Here is a 22,501-nt window from a genome sequence, read left to right as displayed (position 1 = left end):
AAATATTTATTTGAGGATTTATTTAGAATAATCCAATAATAATAAACACATTAAGAAGCTGCTCCTGGAATATATTTCTAATTCTGAACAGAAGCGACATGTCAGCTCTCGCTCGGGTCATAGATTGTTGTTTATTGTTGTATTTGTTTGACTAAAGTGTTGTCAGTGGTCCTGAGCGAACAAACTACTTCCTGTTCTGATTTCCATTATTTCCGTCGTTTCCTAATAAACACGCGTTAAGGTGGAAACATAACGAGCTCCGTATCAGAGTCTAAAGTGTTGATTTAACTAGAAATGGAGCTCCAAAGTCGGTTTAAAACGCCCTGCTTTGTGTTTTCCTTACTCCACTAAAAAAACAACAGACTTTTGTATGAACTTTTTAGAGACTAAACTTGTTTATTTCTCTGTGTTGTTTTTTTTAACTGCCTTATGAGAAATGATGCTTTTGATCTGAATTCACATCCATAACCTTTACTGCTGAATGCACTGACTAAGGGATCAGTTTTCATAACAGGCAGCTTTTTCTTTTTGCTGCTTTCTGCTCACACTACACACACACACACACACACACACACACACACACACGGTCTGTATCCCTAGTGTATCACCAAAGCTATCCATAGCACTATTGTGAGCATCGCATCCCGTAGGACGGCGCACCGTGTCTCCACCCTGTTTCTGCTCACCCTCAGGGGGCTGCTGTTTTACACTTCACACTGCTGTGTGTGTGTGTGTGTGTGTGTGTGTGTGTGTGTGTGTGTGTGTGTGTGTGTGTGTGTGTGTGTGTGTGTGCGTGAGTGTTTACACCCAGAGCAGGTGGATATCTCGGCTCTTGCTGTACGATCAGGTGTCTGTGTTAATCTGTGCTTTTGATTGCAGGACTGAAAACGCCAACCAGCGCTGAAGACGTTAACGTAGCGCCCTTCAGGACGGACTCTCTGGTTTTCGACCTTTCGCAGGTACGTGGATGAGTTTGCACTCTAAAAACTTAACCAGCTTGATGTTATGTCTTAGTGAGTATGGAGGTAATCCTCCATAACAGCTCGATCATTGTGTGCTTGTCTTTTTCATAGTAAATTTATTATGATTTTAAATAAAAATATCGGAAAAATGAAGATTTCTCGTTTAGAGGTTTTGCCAGTTCTTTGTTTAAAAAAATAACATACAGACTTTCATACTACTACTACTTTTCATAATACTCATTTTAAATATATATATATGTGTATATATATATATATATATATATATATATATATATATATATATATATATATATATATATATATATTTCCAGGATATTTCCAACATAGACCTCTATACCCACAATTTATATTTTTCATCAGTAAATATTTTCATGTGACATAAAGGAATAAGGAATAAAACGCTTCCTTACACGCTGCGGTTGGAAAGTAAATCGATCACAGCGTTGCGATACAGCAACTTTCTTTTTTCCTAAAAGTTTATTTACAATAGAACGTGGTATTTTAATTCACATTTAGTGAAAACAACTTCACTTGTACGTTATAGCATACGGCTATAGCTATAAAAAGTGACGTGACGTGACATACGGCTAAGTACGGTGACCCAAACTCAGAATTCGTTCTCTGCGTTTAAACCATCCAAAGTGCACACACAGTAGTGAACACACACACACACACACACACACACCGTGAACACACACCCAGAGCAGTGGGCATCCATTTATGCTGCGGCGCCCGGGAAGCAGCTGGGGGGGTTCGGTGCCTTGCTCAAGGGCACCTCAGTTGTGGTATTGCCGGCCCGAGACTCGAACCCACAACCTTAGGGTTAGGAGCCAAACTCTCTAACCATTAGATGCACTACACTTTTTTTTATTCCTTAGATTCCCTCCCATATTCATGAAGCCCCGCCCCCAGTCTGGATATAATCTCTATAAAATGAGCGATGATGGTGAAGTCTGAATACAAACAAGCATTCAGGACCGGAAGATTTCCAAACGTGAAACTAAATACACTTTTGCTAAAGCCAAGACTTAATCTATATATATATATAGTTTTTTTTCTTTTTGTTCTATATATCCTCAAAAAACACTAATGCATCGTTAACAAAAAAGTTTTTAAACATGTAATAGAATTGCACAAAGATTAAATTCAGCCGAGGAAAACACCCTGGTCTGTATTTCTCCAGGTGGGCTGCGTGTTTCAGGATTGTGTTTGGTGTAGTGTTTGATCCTGAACACCCAGTGAGGTGTTTAGGATCTCCAGGCAGTGCCAGATGTCTAGGAGAGACCACAGAGAATATAGACAGAGCGGAGCAGAGCGGCTCAGAGTGACAATGCAAATTTTAGTGTGCTTTATCCTGGTTAGCACTCGCACTTAGAAATCAACTACTATTTATTAAACTCGTACAGGAGCCTAGAGGTCAAAGCAGGAAGAAAAACAATCACAAAGCAAAAGAATCCATAACAAAATAATGGTGTTCTAACAAGGTCCTGTGTTTTCTCTCTCTCTCTCTCTCTCTCTCTCTCTCTCTCTCTCTCTCTCAGCGGGACAGCGGATCAACCCTCGTAACATGAGCTCGGTGGCTGTGTTGACTCAGGAGAGTTTTGCTGAGCACCGAAGTGGGCTGAAGGACACGCAGATCTCAGGTACTGTAGTAACGCTGGCTTCGAGGCCGTCGGTAAGGTTTCTGTCTCACCTGCCGTGAAAGAAGAGAATTTCACCATGTGCTCTTTAGGACACATAATATATACAGTAGTGGATAATAAACTGATATAAAATCCATTAAAAATAAGAACAAGGGGTTTCTGATGTATCATGTCTAAAGAATTGTTGTTTAAAGAAAGATAGATAGACAGACAGACATACAGATAGACAGACAGACAGACAGACAGATAGACAGACAGACAGACAGACAGATAGATAGACACGTTCTTTACGTTCGATAGACAACAGATATTCGCAAGATGTCTTGGCAAATTTAAAAGCAGATCAAATTCCCAAAGATCTCCACAAATGATTACTTCGATGCACAGAGACTTGAACACCGTGATCAATTCATTGTTCTGGGGGTTTTTTCCTCCTGACTCATTTCCAGGTGGCATTTCTGAGGATGAAGCGTACATTCCCACCTACCTGGAAGCCTTCCCTCCGTTGCCAGAGAAAGGCACCCCGGGGGAGAGATCAGGAGATCCTGTGGGCGCTTGGAGCAAAATACGACCCATCAAAGCTTCGGTTATTACACAGGTTCAGATCAGACGTTTAATAATAATAATAATAATATAATAATATGAAACATAACATGGCGTAAAATCTCTTTTTCTTTGGTTAACCACTCAGTTTACGTTACAGGTGTTCCACGTGCCCCTGGAGGAGCGTCGATACAAGGACAACAGCCAGTTTGGGGAAGGAGAAGAAGCCAAAGTGTGCTTAGACATCATGCAGAAGACCGACGCTCACATTGAACTCTCTCTGGCCAAAGACCAAGGCCTTTCCATCATGGTGACGGGGAAGCTCGAGTCGGTCATGAAGGCTCGCAAAGATATTGTGGCTCGACTTCAGACTCAGGTGACGATATACCGACGATATACAGTACTTCTGACATGTTTTTCTTTTTCTGGCTGTCTGACTCGTGTGTGTGTGTGTGTGTGTGTGTGTGTGTGTTTGTGTGTGCGTGTGTATGTGTGTGTTTGCGTGTGTGTGTGTGTGTTTGTGTGTGCATGTGTATGTGTGTGTTTGCGTGTGTGTGTGTTTGTGTGTGTGTATGTGTGTGTGTGTATGTGTATTTGCGTGTGTGTGTATGTGTATTGTGTGTTTTTGTGTGTATGTGTGCGTGCATGTGTGTGTTTGCGTGTGTGTTTGTGTGTGTATTTGCGTGTGTGTGTGCGTGTGCGTGTGTGTGTGTGTGTTTGCGTGTGTGTGCGTGCATGTATGTGTGTTTGCGTGTGTGTTTGCGTGTGTGCGCGCGTGTGTGTATGCGTGTGTTTGCGTGTGTGTATTTGCGTGTGTGTTTGTGTGTGTGTGTGTGTGTGTGTGTGTGCGTGTGTACGTGCATGTGTGTGTGTTTGCGTGCGTGTGTGTGTCTGTGTGTGTGTGTGCGCTCTCGTAGGCTTCAGCCACGGTCATCATTCCGAAGGAACACCATCGCTTCGTGATTGGGAAAAATGGAGAGAAACTACAAGAGCTGGAACTGAAAACAGCCACTAAGATCACTGTTCCACGTCCCGACGACCCGAGCGCTAACATACGTATCACCGGCACCAAAGAGGGCATCGAGAAATCCCGGCATGAGATCCTGCTCATCTCTGCAGAACAGGTCAGAGGAATAACCCAGAGCTGGAAAAGCTGGAAAAACTCTAAGCGCTGACGCTGGAGACTCCTCCCATAAACGCTCCATAAACGATTCCTTATGGAAAGACTTGTTATATCAGCAATGTCTTTTTTGTAATACGTTCATTATTAGGGAAAAACTTGTCTTGAGCTGTCGCTATGGAAACGATAACGTATGGGAACGACGCTTTAATATAAGCCAGTAGCTGCTGTCAGGAATTCACTGTGATGGTTTGGAAATATTATCAGATCTAAATGAACAAATATGTGAAGCCCACAGCCGCCACTAAAGCCACTAGGGATGATTTTTTTTTAATCATAATTTCTCCTGTTAAAGGCGGGGTCTCGGATATTTGAGAAATGCTTCAGAAAACTGCGTTGGGCCACCAAACAAAACAAAAATCAAAACAAACGTGTAGCCAATGAGCAGAAATGGGCGATAAGTCAATAACTCCTGAGCTAAATGCTGTTACTACACAAAACGCGGTTGTAGCTGCGTCTCTACATTACTACGATAGAAAAGAGGTGTTATTTGTGTAGTAACAGTGTTTAGCTCAGGAGTTATTGACTCAGGAAACTCCAATCTGTGAATATGTGACCAACTTCCTGCTCCTTCAGTTCTCTCCAGCGCTGGAAAGCTGATCCTATATTAACACGTCCTACTTCTTACCTTATCGTAAGTCTTTCTTCTCTTTCTTTCTTTGTTTTTATCCTCCATGTCAATGTTAAAACCGCTTTCTGCTGATGTCACACATGCGCACTGAACACTCTCTCCGCCCATATTGACAAGACACGCCCCTTTCTGCTCATTGGCTGCACGTTTGTTTTGTTTTTGTTTTGTTTCGTGGCCCAACGCAGTTTTCTGAAGCATTTCTCAAATATCGGAGATGCCACCTTAAAAAAACAAAAAAGAAAACAGGCAGTCATTTGTTGTAAAATCTACGATACAAACAGTCAGCAGTGCAGGAGTCCTCATTTTTAAATAAATAATAAAAATAAAACATTTTGACAGTATGCTATATGCATATAATTATATTTTAGAAAGATTTTTTATTTAATTAAAAAGCACTCTCATTCATTCATTTTCTACCACTTATCCGAACTACCTCGGATCTCAGGCGTCATCGGGCATCAAGGCAGGATACACCCTAGACGGAGTGCCAACCCATCACAGGGCACACACACACACTCTCATTCACTCACACAATCACACACTAGGGACAATTTTCCAGAGATGCCAATCAACCTACCATGCATGTCTTTGGACCGGGGGAGGAAACCGGAGTACCCGGAGGAAACCCCCGAGGCACGGGGAGAACATGCAAACTCCACACACACACAAGGTGGAGGCGGGAATCGAACCCCCAACCCTGGAGGTGTGAGGCGAACGTGCTAACCACCAAGCCACCGTGACCCCCCCTAATTAAAAAGCAAAAGATATTAAACATTGAAAAGAGGAAATATTGAATTTTATTTACAGAGAATTATATTTACTTCATTTCTAATATTTACAGGTCTAGATTAGATTAGATTAGATTAGATTAGATTAGATTAGATTAGATTAGATTAGATTCAGCTTTATTGTCATTACACATGTACAAGTACAAGGCAACGAAATGCAGTGTAGGTCTAACCAGAGTGCAATAGCAGCAAGTGCAGGATATACAGTGTTTACAACAGTTAAATAAGTTAAATAGTGCGGTAATATGGAAGTAATTTACAGATGTGTGTGTACTATGAATATAATATACAGATAAATGTATGTACTATGAACAAATATACAGATGGTTATTACTATAAACTGAAATTAACAGAAGGGTATGTGCTATAAACAAAATATATTGTTATTACTATAAACAAAAACAAAATTATACAGGAGGATATGTACAATGGTAAAGCAATGTTTAAAGAATAAGTACAAAATCATCCATTTTTTGGTGGATTAAGATGTATAAAAATTGTTCATGCATTTTTTTTCTGGTGCTGTTTACATTTCATTTACATTTCATTTTCAAATTTAGTTTTTTAATGCATAGTTTTAAAATTTTAAATTTTAGATGCACTAAATAATCAAAAAGTAATTTCTTAATATTCGTTAATATTAGTTAGATTTAAGATATTAGCATGCTGTAAGTCAGATAATGATGGTATTATTAGCATAAAATATAAACTCATTCAGTGCGTTTCTGTTTTTCTCTTTCAGGACAAGCGCGCTGTAGAGCGTCTGTCTCTAGAGAAAGTCTTTCATCCTTTCATCGCCGGCGCGTACAACCGACTGGTCCAGGAGCTGAGCCAAGAGACGGGCGCTCGCATCAGCATCCCACCACCTAGCCTGCTCAAGGACGAGATTGTCATCACTGGGGAAAAGGAGGCGGTTGCCTTGGCGATCACACGCATCCGTGCCATTTACGAGGAGAAGGTGATTTTTTTTGTTTGTTTGTTTGTTTTTTTAAAAAGCATAACGTGCAGACTATAGACTTTTTCTAGACTTTTTTATAGACTATAGACGTGTTTGTCATCTAGAAGCGTAAAACGACAACCATCTCAGTGGAAGTGAAGAAGTCTCAGCATAAATACATCATTGGTCCAAAGGGAAACAGTCTGCAAGAGATCATGGAGAGCACCGGGGTGTCTGTGGAGATGCCTCCGCTAGACTCCAGCTCTGAGACCATCATCCTCAGAGGAGAACCGGACAAACTGGGACCTGCCCTGACCCACGTGTACGCCAAGGTAAGAGCGAGGAGAAGACATGGAACAGACGAGGAGGTTTTGTTGTGCCATGTATGTTAGGTGCGTGTGTGTGTGTGTGTGTGTGGTTCTCCAGGCTAAGAGTGTAGTGGCAGTGGAAGTGATCGCACCTGCTTGGCTCCATCGATTCATCATAGGAAAGAAAGGACAAAACATTGGCCGCATCACACAGCAGCTCCCCAGGGTACAACTGAAAACGCGTACAAGACAGAATATTACTTAAATTCAAAGTATTGAAGTTTTGAATGTTACCTGTGGACAGGTGCACATCGAGTTCACGGACGGGGACGAGCGGATCATTCTGGAAGGCCCGACAGAGGAAGTGGAACAGGCTCGGTCTCAGATACAGGAGATTATTAATGATCTGGTCAGAGATTTTTAGTTTTTTTTTTTTTGTAGTAGTGTTGTATTCTCTATTATCATTGGTTCAGGATGCGTTTTTGTAGAAGATGATGTGGAAGATTTCAGCCACAGAACCTAGGGATGGTTTGGTTCGAAATGTAATTAGCTAGCTAGGTTTGTGTTAGGACACACATCTAAAAAACAAAGACACGCTACAGGGAAACAGTTATAGGTAGAATAATTGGAGCATGTGCATGTTCTAATTTGCATATCATGAATATTCAAATGTAGTGGTATTTTAATGTGCTAGTAAATGTGTAGTAATGTTATCATGCCAGACATAATGAAGTTAAGTATGGAATAAAACTGTTATAACAGCATGACAAGGTGTTTTATACCTGTTATAATACAGCCATATGAAATTTTATATTTTTATATAACTTTTTTTTAGCAGTTTTAATAATAAACAAACGCCTCTTAGAAACTTGTATAATTTTATTTATTTATGTTAATATTAAATATAAATCTGTGGTTTACAGCCATTCTGTTTTCTATTGTATCGATGTCGATAAAATAATTAACACCTTCTGATCTATTAGAATTGACATTCAACAAAAAATTGTATTTGATGGGATTTTAGGAATCGAATAGACAAAAAAATGAAATTTTTTTAATCAAAAATAGTCACTTTTTTTATTGTTTTCAGATGTCAAGGATGGACTACACAGAAATTAACATTGACCAGCGTTTTCATAGACACCTCATCGGCAAGAACGGCGCAAACAGTGAGTGTGTTCTCAAAATTGAGATTAAAATTGTATAGCGATAATGTCAAATAAAATGCAGAGGGAATGTAAAAAGTGCCGGTCGATCGCTTACACGTGGTAAAGAATGATTCATTTTTCAGTAAACCGGATCAAGGAGCTGTACAAAGTGTCGGTGAGGATTCCTCAGGACTCGGACCGCTGCGGGCTGGTCCGCATTGAGGGAGACCCTCAGGGAGTGCAGCAGGCTCGCAGGGAACTGGTGGACATGGCCCAACGCATGGTGAGGCCGGCGTTAAGCCTGTAAATTCTACATACGTCATTAACACCGGACAAATCAACTCAGAATTACAATTAATCCGATTAAACAGCAGCCAGTAATTTTTTAAGTTGTTGGTTAATTCTGTTTAATGGTGAGTGGGGAATAGAGTTGTGAGTAACTACATTTTACTGGGTTGGAAAATAAAGAATAAAGCAGAAACACACCAAAATGTATAACAGCAAATCACTGTTATTGTAAGGCATCGTTAAAGTAAACGTTTTTGTCATTTCTGAAAATTGTATAAATCACAATCCAGTGCATTATATATAGCTAGAAAAAAAAATCACAGTTAGGAAACCTGAGTTCTGTTTTTTTTTTAATTTGGTTTGGTCTCATGTCAGTCAATTTATAGACACACCCCCAATTCTCTTTCATGCTAACTCTAGTCGATCCATCATTAGTTTTGGAGGCGGAGCTGTGTGTAAATAGCTAGAAATGTGCGCCGGCAAAAAAAGCCTTGTTCATCTTCACCATTTTAACCATTAGAGACATTTTTTTCACATATCGTATCTAATACATCTTATCTCAGGCTTAGAAATGTCTTTAAAGTAGAAACTGAACAATTATGGTCATATGCAAAACTTCCATTTCTTGTGCTCTATGTGAAAATATCTGGTTTGACGGTGAAAGCATTTGATTGTGTAAGCAGCTGATTGTGTGTCCTCAGGAAAACGAGCGCACCAAAGACCTGATCATAGAGCAGAAGTTTCACCGCACCATCATCGGCCAAAAGGGAGAGAAGATCAAAGAAGTGCGAGACAAGTTTCCTGAGGTATTACAGACACATCCAGTCTGTCCTGAACCCTGATCTATTACAGACACGTCCAGTCTGTCCTGAACCCTGATCTATTACAGACACGTCCAGTCTGTCCTGAACCCTGATCTATTACAGACACGTCCAGTCTGTCCTGAACCCTGATCTATTACAGACACGTCCAGTCTGTCCTGAACCCTGATCTATTACAGACACGTCCAGTCTGTCCTGAACCCTGATCTATTACAGACACGTCCAGTCTGTCCTGAACCCTGATCTATTTCAGACACGTCCAGTCTGTCCTGAACCCTGATCTATTACAGACACGTCCAGTCTGTCCTGAACCCTGATCTGATTGGACCGGATTTCTATAACAAACACTTAGCAACACTAGCAACCATGTGGAATAACATAGCAACCACTTAGCAACCAACTGGGTTGATATAGTAACCACCAAGCAACACCCTAGCAACCAGCTGGAATATCTCAGCAACACGCTAGCAACCAGCTACGTATCTCCCATATCATAGCAACCATGTTTACCTTAGCAACCACCTGAATTCACTTGGCAGCACCTTAGCAATGTTTTAACATTTTAACGCTTTAACGTGTTTAAACAGTTACACATTATAAACCTTTAGACTGACAAAACCGAGTTAAGTTTAAAACGCATTGATTCTTTATATGAATATTAATATAATTAATGAATATTAATGAATATTAATGTTTGTTATTGTAATATTATTACCACATACCGTAGGTCTTTTATTGTGTTTCCTGGAACATCGAAACTCGTTTACTGAAACATATTTTACAACATAATTACACAAAAAAGAAAAAAGATGAATAATAAAACCGAATAAATGACAGCAGCGTCTCGTTTCTGCAGGTCATCATCACGTTTCCGGACCAGTCTCAGAAAAGTGACATTGTGCAGCTCCGTGGGCCAAAGAATGAGGTGGAGAAATGTGGCAAGTTTCTCCAGAAACTCCTGCTGGAGCTGGTATGATTCCCAGCACTTTCTCTTTGCTCTAAATCACAAACTGGGTGCTTTTACAAAATAATAAATAATCTGATCATTAGGAAAAAAAGGAGTCAGTAAAGTCAGTAAAAGCCGGCAAAAGTCATCAACATAATCAAATCTTCAACAAGAATCTTAACAAAGTAATAAATTCAGACTCAGAACTTTTCACAGAGTCCATGGTAAGCATGTGCTTAAAGGTGGGGTCTCCGTTGTTTGAAAGCCAAATGTTGATATTTGAAATCACCAAAACAAACACGCCCCTAAGACAAAGGCATATATTAGTTCTGTGTAACAAAGCAAAACCAACGTTACTCACCTATCGAGAAGGAAAAAAGCGCCTCGGCGTCTTAAGTAAAGTTGGTCACATATTCACAGATTGGAGTTTCCTGAGTCAATAACTCCTGAGCTAAACGCTGTTACTACACAAAACACGGTTGTAGCTGCGTCTCTACATTACTACGATAGAAAAGAGGTGTTATTTGTGTAGTAACAGCGTTTAGCTCAGGAGTTATTGACTCAGGAAACTCCAATCTGTGAATATGTGACCAACTTCCTGCTCCTTCAGTTCTCTCCAGCGCTGGAAAGCTGATCCTATATTAACACGTCCTACTTCTTACCTTATCGTAAGTCTTTCTTCTCTTTCTTTCTTTGTTTTTATCCTCCATGTCAATGTTAAAACCGCTTTCTGCTAATGTCACACATGCACACTGAACACTCTCTCCGCCCATATCGACAAGACACGCCCCTTTCTGCTCATTGGCTACACCTTAGTTTTATTTGTCGTCCCAACTCAGTTTTCTGAAGCATTTATCAAACAACGGAGACCCCACCTTTAAACAGCAATGTGAGCAGGAAGTGCATTTAAATGGTCATGCTAGTATTCTGAACACTGACCCCTACTGGTGAGGAGGAGAAGTGTCCTGAGCTCAAAAACACTGATTAAACAAATAAGAAAACACAAACAACTGAAATCCAGTAACAGTGTTTATCTGATTTAAGTTGTTATAGTACAAGCGTTACATGATTACACATTATTGGACAAGCTTGATCATCGAGGATGAATTCGTTATTGTTTTGTTGTATGTTTGATTTTTTTTTTAATCAGGTTGAAAGCAGCTACTCCATATCCGTTCCCATATTTAAGCAGTTTCATAAAAATATCATCGGCAAAGGAGGTGCCAACATAAAAAAGGTGAGTAAAATACGGAAAACGAAAGGTTTAGATGACTTTAACGTGCGTACCGTATAGTAAGATCTATTATTAGTATATTATCAGAGGTGTGATCATACACTATGGTCACGATTTATTTGGTTCACTGTACTTGATTCAATTCTTATCGATTCTCTGAATATTTTGAATGAGATTTGAAAGAAAAAATATCTCTCACTCCTAAAAATCCAAACCAGTGTACAATATTATAAACAAAAATGTACTACAGGTTTCTCATATTTTAAAAATAAATACTTGTAAACATTCTCGAAACTTTCGATCGAATAAAAAAATCGTCTTTTTTTAAACGATCGGGAAATCGTTTAAAAACCGAGCTCCAAAGTCGGCTAAAACGATCGAGATCGATTACCACAACTTTTTCCTCAGGCACTGTAGATCATTGCAGGGACTCCATGAAAGAGCGTGATCATTAGATGTAGCTATAAATGGATAAAACGTATGACTTAACTGCTGAATAAAACTGTGGTTTAGGGTGGTAACGGTAGCTGCACTTCATCACTCCAACCATTCATTCATTCATTCATTCATTCATTCATTCATCTTCTACCACTTATCCGAACTACCTCGGGTCACGGGGAGCCTGTGCCTATCTCAAGCGTCATCGGGCATCAAGGCAGGATACACCCTGGACGGAGTGCCAACCCATCACAGGGCACACACACACACTCTCATTCACTCACACAATCACACACTAGGGACAATTTTCCAGAGATGCCAATCAACCTACCATGCATGTCTTTGGACCAGGGGAGGAAACCGGAGTACCCGGAGGAAACCCCCGAGGCACGGGGAGAACATGCAAACTCCACACACACAAGGTGGAGGCGGGAATCAAACCCCCAACCCTGGAGGTGTGAGGCGAACGTGCTAACCACTAAGCCACTGTGCCCCCTCACTCCAACCAGTCCTTGATTATTTTTCTACAGCAGCATGTTGCCAAGTGGTTCGTATTCATGTGGTGATGATCTGTGGTTCCTTGCAGATCCGTGAAGAGACCAACACAAAGATCGATCTCCCCACAGAGAACAGCGACTCTGAGACCATTGTGATCACCGGTAAGAAAAGTAACTGTGAGGCAGCGCGGGACCGCATCCTGTCCATCCAGAGAGACCTGGTGAGAAAAAGGACAGCGTGAGGAGGAGAAGAAGAAAAGAAAGAACTGCATGCTCGATCATTAGTCTAGAGGATGATCAGGGACTCTCACATTGTGTCTGTTGTTCTGTCACTTCCTCCAGGCGAATCTGAAGGAAACAGAGGTCACCATTCCAGCCAAGCTGCACAACTGCCTGATCGGGTCAAAGGGGTATCTGGTGCGCTCTGTGATGGAGGAGTGTGGAGGTGTTCATATTCACTTCCCCGCTGAGGGCTCAGGGGTGGACAGGGTGACCATCCGTGGGCCTGCAGAAGAGGTGGAGAGAGCCAAGAAACAGTTACTGCAGCTAGCTGAAGAGAAGGTGAGGAGAGACCCGGGTTTCATCATGGGATCATTCATCTGTACATGTACTGCCTTTCACTCTAGGTCACATGTTCTTTCTTTCTTTCTTTCTTTCTTTCTTTCTTTCTTTCTTTCTTTCTTTCTTTCTTTCTTTCTTTCTTTCATTTGTCTGTTTTTCTTTCTTTTTTTACTTGTCTATTTCTTTCTTTCTTTCTTTCTTTCTTTCTTTCTTTCTTTCTTTCTTTCTTTCTCTTGTCAGTTTTTCTTTCTTTCTTTCTTTCTTTCTTTCTTTCTTTCTTTCTTTCTTTCTTTCTTTTACTTGTCTATTTCTATTTCTTTTTCTTTCTTTCTTTCTTTCTCTTGTCTGTTTTTCTTTCTTTCTGTTGTCTGTTTTTCTTTCTTTCTTTCTCTTGTCTGTTTTTCTTTCTTTCTTTCTTTCTGTTGTCTGTTTTTCTTTCTTTCTTTCTTTCTTTCTTTCTTTCTTTCTTTCTTTCTTTCTTTTACTTGTCTGTTTTTCTTTCTTTCTTTCTCTTGTCAGTTTTTCTTTCTTTCTTTCTTTCTTTCTTTCTTTCTTTCTTTCTTTTACTTGTCTATTTCTATTTCTTTTTCTTTCTTTCTTTCTTTCTCTTGTCTGTTTTTCTTTCTTTCTGTTGTCTGTTTTTCTTTCTTTCTTTCTCTTGTCTGTTTTTCTTTCTTTCTTTCTTTCTTTCTTTCTGTTGTCTGTTTTTCTTTCTTTCTTTCTTTCTTTCTTTCTTTCTTTCTTTCTTTCTTACTTTTACTTGTCTGTTTTTCTTTCTTTTTTTAATTGTCTATTTTTCTTTCTTTCTTTTTCTTTCTTTCATCTAAGTATTTCTTTTAAACCATTTTCTTTTGTTCATGTTTACTCACCCAGTGATTACTGGAAGATAAAAATACACAGATTTAATTAAAATTGAATTTAATTTAGTTCAGTAAGAGTAACATACTGAACCAGGCCTGTCTGCTCTTTATTTCATCGGCTGTTGGCAGTGCGAGAAACAGAGAGAGAGAGAGACAGAGGAAGAGAGAGACAGAGAGAGACACAGAAAGAGAGAGAGAGAGAGCGAGAGAGACAGAGAGAGAAAGACAAAGCGAGAGAGAGAGAGAAAGAGACAGAGACAGAGAGAGAGAGAGAGAGAAAGTCAGTGAAAGCGAGAGAGAGACAGAGAAAGAGAGAGAGAAAGAGAGAGAGACAGAGAGAGACAGAGAGAGACAGAGAGAGAGAAAGACAGAGAAAGCGAGAGAGAGAGACAGAGAGAGAGAGAGAGAAAGACAGAGAGAGAGAGAGAGACAGAGAAAGAGAGAGAGACAGAGAGAGAGACAGATAGATAGAGACAGAGAGGGAGAGACAGAGAAAGACTGACTATGTCAGTGTTTAAAGAGATTTTAACATAATTAATATTAAACACCTTACACTGCCAGGATCCATTGACAATTCCAGATTTATAATTACTCTGATAATTACACACAGTTTCCTTATAAACTTAGTAAAATAAATTCTAATTGTTTGATATATGCACATGTACGTCGCCTGCTATTTCTGTTCTTTGTCCTCCAGCAAGTCAACAATTTCTCAGTAGAGCTGCAGGCCAAGCCCGAGTACCACAAGTTCCTTATTGGCCGAGGAGGGGCGAACATTCGGCGTGTGCGCGACCGGACAGGAGCTCGTATCATCTTCCCTTCACCCGAAGAACCAGAGCATGAGCGCATCACCATCGTGGGCCGAGAGGAAGCCGTGCTGCTCGCTCAGAAAGAGCTGGAGAACCTCATAAAAAACCTGGTACTGCTCTGAAACTCTGAATGAACCTCAGTGAGGAAATCTTATAATAATAATCCACACACACACACACACACACACAGCATCTGTCTCTGTATCTCTGCAGGAGGATGTGATCGAGGACTCTATGGTCGTGGACCCACGGCATCACCGTCACTTTGTTTGTCGGCGAGGGCAGGTGCTGAGGGAGTTATCAGAGGAGTACGGCGGCGTCGCCGTTAGTTTCCCTCGTACAGGAACCCACAGCGACTGCATCAGTCTGAAAGGAGCGCGAGAGTGTGTGAATGCTGCAAAGAAGCGCATCCAGGAGATCATTCAGGATCTGGTGAGCATCAGGAAAAGTCAGACGGGTTTTATTTCTAAATAGAGAAAGAAGAAGCCTTTAGTTTGTCACATCTACATTACAGCACAGTGAAATCTTTGGAGGTTGTGGTCAGTGCACAGGGTCAGACATGATACAGCACCACTGGAGCAGAGAGAGTTAAGGGCCTTGCTCAAGGGCCCAACAGTGACAGCTTAGCAGTGCTGGTGCTCGAACCCTGATCCTCCGATCAACAACCCAGAGCCTTAACCCAGAACCCAACCCATATGAATTAAAAAGCTGCATAGAATAATCTTGAATGTGGAATTAATAAATAAATCTGTGACTAATCCGAGCGATCGGCTCAAACGATTTCTTGGATAATTCGGACAGAGCGAGTAGTTCCTACCTGCAGAACACTGGAAGAACAACGTGTATAGAGACATTATGAAACAAATAAAGGCAGCAGCAGAGACTTCTGATGCCTCTGGGGAACATGCGAAGCTAAAGAGACTGAATGCTAGTATTCAGCAACAACAGTAAACTGTCGCTACATGTTCACAAGACAGAAAACATAGTGATAATAAGGGCTGGTGGGTCGTTTTATTATTCAGTTCCAGTTCCTTGTGTCACTGATGTATGAGAATGTGTGTATTGTGCAGGAGTCTCAGGTGAGCGTGGAGGTGGTGATTCCTCAGCGCTACCATAGAGCCATGATGGGACCCAAAGGCTGCAGGATCCAGCAGATCACCCGAGAGCACGAGGTCCAGATCAGATTCCCAGAGAGGGAGGAAACCTCAGGTGTGTCTCTATGCTCCTGAATTCTGGATTCTGATCGGTTAGAAGGATCAGTGTTGATTCATTTCGTATCACAGCAGCTCTGTCAGTAACACCTCTTTCTAATACGTTATGGTTTCTATAGTAACAGTCTAAGGATTTGTACGAAACCTTGCTGTTGTGTGTTCGGTGATTAGCTCAGGAAACGTCTCCGGTGGAGAACAGCAGCACCAGCCAAGAGACGGACTCTGTGCCTAGGAAATGTGACATCATCACCGTGACGGGTCGTGCAGAGAAGTGCGAGCTTGCTCGATCGGCCCTGCTAGTGAGGACCGCGCTGCCTTATTTCATTATTACCTCACTACAGGTTATTGGAAGTCATTCAGCAGTGAATTTTAAAATGATCTCTATCGCTATTTCTTCTTTTCTTTTTTTAAGGCACTGGTTCCCGTGACGGTTGACTTGGAGGTGCCCAATGACCTGCACCGCTACATCATTGGCCAGAAAGGAGCCGGAATCAGGAAGATGATGGAGGACTACGAGGTTCGTTACTTTAGGTTACTTTCAGAGGTGAATATTTAGTATTCAGGATAAGTGAAGATATAATCTGACTGGCTCTGTGCAGGTGAACATCTGGGTTCCTCAGGCTGAGCAGCAGTCTGACGTGATAAAGGTCATGGGGCAGGAGGTCAGTGTCGAGAGAGCCAAGCAGGCGCTGATGTGCAGAGTCAAAGAGCTCCAGGCAGAGCAGGAGGAGCGGGTAAAATTATAGTATATACTGTATATAATGTCTCATATGTAATTCGCTTATTCTTTTTATCAGTAACGAAAAATTCTGCACACTGATTTTAAGTATTATAGTGATACCATGTTTATACTGAAATATTTAAAGTGTCTAGCAGTTCTGGTACGATTGTGTCGTCTGTTGCTGCCATGATTTTGTTTGATTAACACATTACAGGCCTTACGCAGCTACAAGGTGACCCTCTCGGTCGACCCTAAATACCACCCCAAAATCATCGGCCGTAAAGGAGCCGTGATCTCGCAGATCCGCAAAGACCACGACGTCAACGTGCAGTTCCCTGACAAGAACGACGAGCAGCAGGTGCATCCCAAGAGCACCGAGATATCAGGGTGTTGTGTTTTTTTTTTCTTTTCAAGTAACTCACCTCATGTCTTTTCTCAGGATGCGATCATGATCTGGGGTTACGAACGCAACGTGGAGGAGGCCAAGGCAGCTATAGAGCAGATGGTCGCAGAGCTGCAGGAGATGGTGAGCGAGGACATCCAGCTGGATCGCCGAGTCCACGCACGCATCATCGGAGCTCGTGGGAAAGCCGTCCGCAAACTCATGGAGGAGTTTAAAGTGCGTACCTGCAGCTCGAGCTAACGGACATTCAAACTCACTGAGTTATCGTGTCAGATGTTTGGTGAGGTCACTAATAATCAACCTCATCTTAAACATGACGTTACTTTAAATAACACACGGTATCATCCTGCAGAAATTGGGTGAAGCTGACGCTGAAAAAACATCTGGAAAATTCTCCACAGTTCTCTGTATTTATACAATTCACTAAAGCTCCTGTTCCAGTTGTGACGAAAGTTTGTAACTTGTAATTTCCAAAATCAGACTTTTGAAAAATAAATAAATTAAATAAAAATAAATTAATCCCTGCTTAGGAACTCAGGAGTAGAGGTCTTCACGGGTCCACTTAGATCCGAAAACCGGAGGTATCTTTACTGTATCTTGCATGTGTGTGCATCGACTCGAGTCCTTTTCCAACCTCTCCTCTGTTTGCCAAGACTGCTTGCGACATTGTGTGGCTGGCAGTAAGCTAATTTTCGTTGAAACAGACCTGGACATTCGGGTCCAGTCGGGTTAAAAAACCAGTCGGGTCGGACTCGGGTCTAATTTTTTCGGATTTGTCTCGGGTCGGGTCTTTCTTAAAAAAATAAAAAAATTATGCACGTCGGGTTCGGGTAAAAAGTGATTCGGGTCGGGTACATTTCACCCGAGAAGACCTCTACTCAGGAGTAGGAGCAAGTGACATCAAATCAAATGTCTGCTCAGAGCATGAACAATAAACACAGCAGCACTTATAGAATATACAAAAACGTCGGCTTGTTAAATCTATAACTCTTATATCTATAAGTTCGCTGAGTTAAAGGCGGTCACCGTTAGCTGGCTAGATTGTTGCTATCATAAGACGAACAAGGAGGCGTCCATGTTGTCGGTCTCACTTCGTAGCTCGCGCTTCCTACGTAGCAGTAGATTGAGCGGTGCGTGGTGTGGCGTATCTCGAACGCTGCTGGTGGTTGTGTAGATCAGTCGAGCTTCCTGTACAAAACCAAAACAAAATGCATCGACGTGCACATTCATTGATTCATTCATCTTCTACCGCTTATCCGAACTACCTCGGGTCACGGGGAGCCTGTGCCTATCTCAGGCGTCATCGGGCATCAAGGCAGGATACACCCTGGACGGAGTGCCAACCCATCACAGGGCACACACACTCTCATTCACCCACGCAATCACACACTACAGACAATTTTCCAGAGATGCCAATCAACCTACCATGCATGTCTTTGGACCGGGAAAGGAAACCGGAGTACCCGGAGGAAACCCCCGAGGCACGGGGAGAACATGCAAACTCCACACACACAAGGTGGAGGTGGGAATCGAACCCCCAACCCTGGAGGTGTGAGGCGAACGTGCTAACCACTAGGCCACCGTGCCCCCCACGTGCACAATCAGATCACGGTTATTGATCATGTGATTTTGTGTGTTTTCCAGGTAGACATCAGGTTTCCTCAGCAAGGCTCAGACGACCCTGACAAAGTGACGGTCACAGGCCTGCCAGAGAACGCCGATAAAGCCATCGACCATCTGCTCAACCTGGAGGAGGAATATGTGAGTGGGAGACACTAATGTAGTGCAGACTTTGAGTTTAATGAACTGTGTGCCATGTTGTGCGTGTGTGTGTGTGTGTGTGTGTGCATCACTCAGATGTTGAGCGTGACCGAGACGGAAACGTTGGCTGCCTACATGAAACCTCCGTCTAAGTTTACGGGAGGAGGAGGAGACGAGGAGGGCCGAGGCCCGGTCAAAGGCTTCGTCGTCAGAGATGCTCCTTGGAACGTCCCAGGAAGCAAGGTGCTTTCTGATGGTTTCCATAGTAACAGCTCATTCACAGGGGCTCGAACAGGGAACGCACCACATAACGAAACAACAGGAAGTCGGTACATCGTTATTCCGTCGGCATTTTGTTCATTACACGTTGAAGAACCAGTTCGTTAATAATTAGTAGGAATTTTTTTTAGAATTCCCCCCAGAATATCTGCACCTCTGATCTTACCGACAGAATGTTGTTTAAAAGCTTTTAACCGCACCGTATGGTGACTTTAGGGATATGATTGATATTTGGGTCAAATTTTTTTTTAGTGCAAGATAAACATTTTAAATCTCCAAATACATATAATGTTTTTTTTTCTTTTCTCAACATGTGGTGCGATTCACAAATATTACAGGATACCAAACAGCCTCGTTCGGATGGAAAAATCTTGGTTGCTATGGTAACGGAATCGGCTGACTTTGCTAACAAATGCTTGATGGTGTGAAATGCGACTACCTGCATTTGTCTGTCTGAGACAGTTATGAGCTTGGAATATTAACCCTATTATCTTATTATAATAATTATAACATGTAATAATGAGCCAGAGCCTTTAGCATAAAACATGTTATATGTAGATCATATGATATCTTTGGTTGTTTTAAATGTGTTAGTTATGGAGTTTGCATTGATTTCTCTCTCTCTCTCTCTCTCTCTCTCTCTCTCACCCCCTCTTTCTCTCCCCCCTCTTCCTCTCCCTCCCTCTCTCGCTCTCCCTCCCTCTCTCTCTCTCCCTCCCTCCCTCCCTCACTCTCTCTCTCTCTCCCTCCCTCTCTCCCTCCCTCTCTCTCTCTCTCTCTCCCTCCCTCTCTCTCACCCTCCCTCTCTCCCTCCCTCTCTCTCTCCCTCCCTCCCTCTCTCTCCCTCCCTCTCTCTCTCTCCCTCCCTCCCTCTCACTCTCTCTCTCTCTCCCTCCCTCTCTCGCCTCCCTCCCTCTCTCCCTCCCTCTCTCTCGCCTCCCTCCCTCTCTCCCTCCCTCTCTCTCTCTCCCTCCCTCTCTCTCTCTCCCTCCCTCTCTCTCTCTCCCTCCCTCCCTCCCTCCCTCTCTCTCTCCCTCCCTCCCTCCCTCTCTCTCTCTCCCTCCCTCTCTCTCTCTCCCTCCCTCTCTCGCCTCCCTCCCTCTCTCCCTCCCTCCTTCCCTCTCTCTCCCTCTCTCGCTCTCTCTCTCCCTCCCTCCCTCTCTCTCTCTCCCTCTCTTGCTTTCTCTCTCTCTCTTGCTTTCTCTCTCTCTCTCTCTCGCTCCCTCTCTCTCTCCCTCTCTCTCCCTCTCTCAGGCCCCTGACATGAGCAGCGCTGAGGACTTCCCCACATTCGGCTCTGGTGTGGCACCGAAACACATGTCTGCCTGGGGGCCCAAAAAGTTCTGAGAGAGAGACATGGTTTATTTCCTACCCCTCTCTCTCTCTCTCTCTCCCTCCCTCCTTCTCCATCATGTTTGTTCTTATATATGTCAAGGAGAAATCACAGAACATGTACATGTGGCTTGGTCCCAGAGCCGAACCCGTGCTCTTTTTATCCATCTCTTTGCACCAGCGGCGGTTCAGCCTCATGAACTCACATCTCATGTCAGGTCTCTCATGTAAATGAAATTTCTCACGTTTTCTTAAACGTGAGACGTCTCGTGTCTCCTGTTCTCCTGTCGTTCTGCACTCTCTCTGAAACAGCTACGAGTTCTCCTGGCACTGATCTTTATCGTTTCGAGAACCTGTAGTTCACTGTGTGGTCGTTTCACAGCTTTTTGTGCGAATCGGGGCTTCGTTGATAAAAACTGCGTGCGCACAAAACTGATCCGTTTCAACCAGCACAAGATCTTAGTGTCACGTTCATGAAGAGACCGTAATGAAGGAACGTAATGAAACCCGGAGTGGTGTGACGAGTCAGATGGAGTTACCTGACTGCTCTGCTCAAGCTGAAATCAAATCACAAACCATACAAGGAGGTGAAACCTCAGGAATTCTGCCAGTAACAGGAAGCCGGAGTGGAGACGCTCGCTGTCCTCTATTTTGCCACATGGTGGCGCCAGTTTACATGAACTGATCTTCACTCCTAGATCTTTTAATCCTGACTGATGGACTTGAACTTCCTTTTCATTTATTTATTTATCCACACACTTCCTGACACTTTTTGAGGACGGTTTTGTCCGAACGCAGCGTTTATAAACGAGGCCGCAGAAGCGCTCGGTGCTTTTAGCTGTTCCTTTGTACTGTTAAAAAAAAAAGAAAAAAGATCATTAATATTATTATTATTATTATTATTCTACTGAGATTAATCTTTTAAGTCTTTTATTGTGTTTTTATTTATTTATTTAATTAATTTAAAAGTCCAGAATTTCAAAAAGTGTGTGTGTGTATTTGTTTTCGTCTCTAACAATGTGCTTTCATCACTACAGATTTAACGATACTCAAGATGCTCGGAGGCAATTTGTTTTTTTTACGGCAGTGTAAAAAGAGAAGGATCGCGTGTAAATCTTTTTAAAGATGCAGTTTGTAATGTTGAAGGATGAAATGTGAATTGTAGTCAGAATAAAACACCGTGACGTGACGAGACCATCAGCACAACCTGCTCCAAAGTGCTTACTGAACAAGAAAAAGGTCATGGGATTCATTTCAGGGCCATAAAAAAATAAATAAAAGTTTAAAATAAAAAAGGGGGGCACGGTGGCTTAGTGGTTAGCACGTTCGCCTCACACCGCCAGGGTTGGGGGTTCGATTCCCGCCTCCGCCTTGTGTGTGTGGAGTTTGCATGTTCTCCCCGTGCCTCAGGGGTTTCCTCCGGGTACTCCGGTTTCCTCCCCCGGTCCAAAGACATGCATGGTAGGTTGATTGGCATCTCTGGAAAATTGTCCGTAGTGTGTGATTGTGTGAGTGAATGAGTGTGTGTGTGTGCCCTGCGATGGGTTGGCACTCCGTCCAGGGTGTATCCTGCCTTGATGCCCGATGACGCCTGAGATAGGCACAGATCCGGAGCGATGATGTGGTCATATTACAGATTACAGTTGTTTTTGTTTTTTTATTGTTGTTGTTGTGAGATGATGATCACATTACAAACTGCACCTTGAAGCGTTTTCAGCTATTAGGACATTTTGTGTACAGATTTATGAAACCTTTGCAAGAAAAAACAAAAAACTCCGCTGCTGACGATGACGAGAGCTGCTGATAAGCTTTTTACTGATTATACAACAAATTCCTAACGTTTTATTTAGCAGTTAAATTCTCGGTGCCTCTAGAGTTTATAGATTAAGTGTCGGGGCTCTGATTTTCACACGAATCCACAGAATAAAAAATGTTTCCGATCGCAAAAATATTTGAAAAATAATCAGCAGGGAGACGACGAGCCTGTAATCATGGTGGAATCCGTGAGTTTTTGTTTGCGTTTATTCTCACGAAAGGACAGACAGAAACGGTAACGCTCTCGAACGTCAACCGTAATTATGGGATGTTTTATTTTAATTAATATGCAACGATGCAATAAACTTGTCAGTAGCGGCAGATTGTTTTTCCTACTCGAAAATAAAAACGATACAAAATCAAA

At 42.3% G+C, this 22,501-nt stretch overlaps 1 protein-coding gene across 4 annotated transcripts in view; it reads left to right on the top strand.

Annotated features, from left to right (window-relative positions):
* Positions 1–22,501, top strand: part of hdlbpb (high density lipoprotein binding protein b) — a 27,374-nt gene extending 4,873 nt beyond the window's left edge. For 2 of the 4 annotated variants that reach the window (XM_060894374.1, XM_060894366.1), the window contains exons 2-29: positions 880–959; positions 2,525–2,626; positions 3,076–3,224; positions 3,330–3,545; positions 4,087–4,293; positions 6,511–6,726; positions 6,831–7,037; positions 7,132–7,239; positions 7,318–7,422; positions 8,104–8,182; positions 8,305–8,444; positions 9,151–9,255; positions 10,127–10,240; positions 11,367–11,453; positions 12,475–12,606; positions 12,728–12,946; positions 14,504–14,725; positions 14,829–15,047; positions 15,686–15,824; positions 15,998–16,125; positions 16,239–16,343; positions 16,426–16,560; positions 16,762–16,905; positions 16,987–17,166; positions 18,595–18,711; positions 18,808–18,954; positions 19,329–19,373; positions 20,245–22,501. In XM_060894374.1, the coding sequence (XP_060750357.1) occupies positions 2,551–2,626; positions 3,076–3,224; positions 3,330–3,545; positions 4,087–4,293; positions 6,511–6,726; positions 6,831–7,037; positions 7,132–7,239; positions 7,318–7,422; positions 8,104–8,182; positions 8,305–8,444; positions 9,151–9,255; positions 10,127–10,240; positions 11,367–11,453; positions 12,475–12,606; positions 12,728–12,946; positions 14,504–14,725; positions 14,829–15,047; positions 15,686–15,824; positions 15,998–16,125; positions 16,239–16,343; positions 16,426–16,560; positions 16,762–16,905; positions 16,987–17,166; positions 18,595–18,711; positions 18,808–18,954; positions 19,329–19,373; positions 20,245–20,337 (3,834 nt within the window). In that variant the 5' untranslated portion in view covers positions 880–959; positions 2,525–2,550 and the 3' untranslated portion in view covers positions 20,338–22,501. Of the gene's footprint in view, positions 1–879; positions 960–2,524; positions 2,627–3,075; positions 3,225–3,329; positions 3,546–4,086; positions 4,294–6,510; positions 6,727–6,830; positions 7,038–7,131; positions 7,240–7,317; positions 7,423–8,103; positions 8,183–8,304; positions 8,445–9,150; positions 9,256–10,126; positions 10,241–11,366; positions 11,454–12,474; positions 12,607–12,727; positions 12,947–14,503; positions 14,726–14,828; positions 15,048–15,685; positions 15,825–15,997; positions 16,126–16,238; positions 16,344–16,425; positions 16,561–16,761; positions 16,906–16,986; positions 17,231–18,594; positions 18,723–18,807; positions 18,955–19,328; positions 19,374–20,244 lie in introns of those variants that run through there. The other 2 variants (XM_060894381.1, XM_060894390.1) reach the window with 2 other exon arrangements.

The sequence above is a fragment of the Tachysurus vachellii genome, chromosome 2, assembly GCF_030014155.1.
Source record: "Tachysurus vachellii isolate PV-2020 chromosome 2, HZAU_Pvac_v1, whole genome shotgun sequence".
NCBI lineage: Eukaryota > Metazoa > Chordata > Actinopteri > Siluriformes > Bagridae > Tachysurus > Tachysurus vachellii.
The sequence above is the reverse complement of the archived record's forward strand: the minus strand, read 5'-3'. Positions and strand labels throughout refer to the sequence as shown.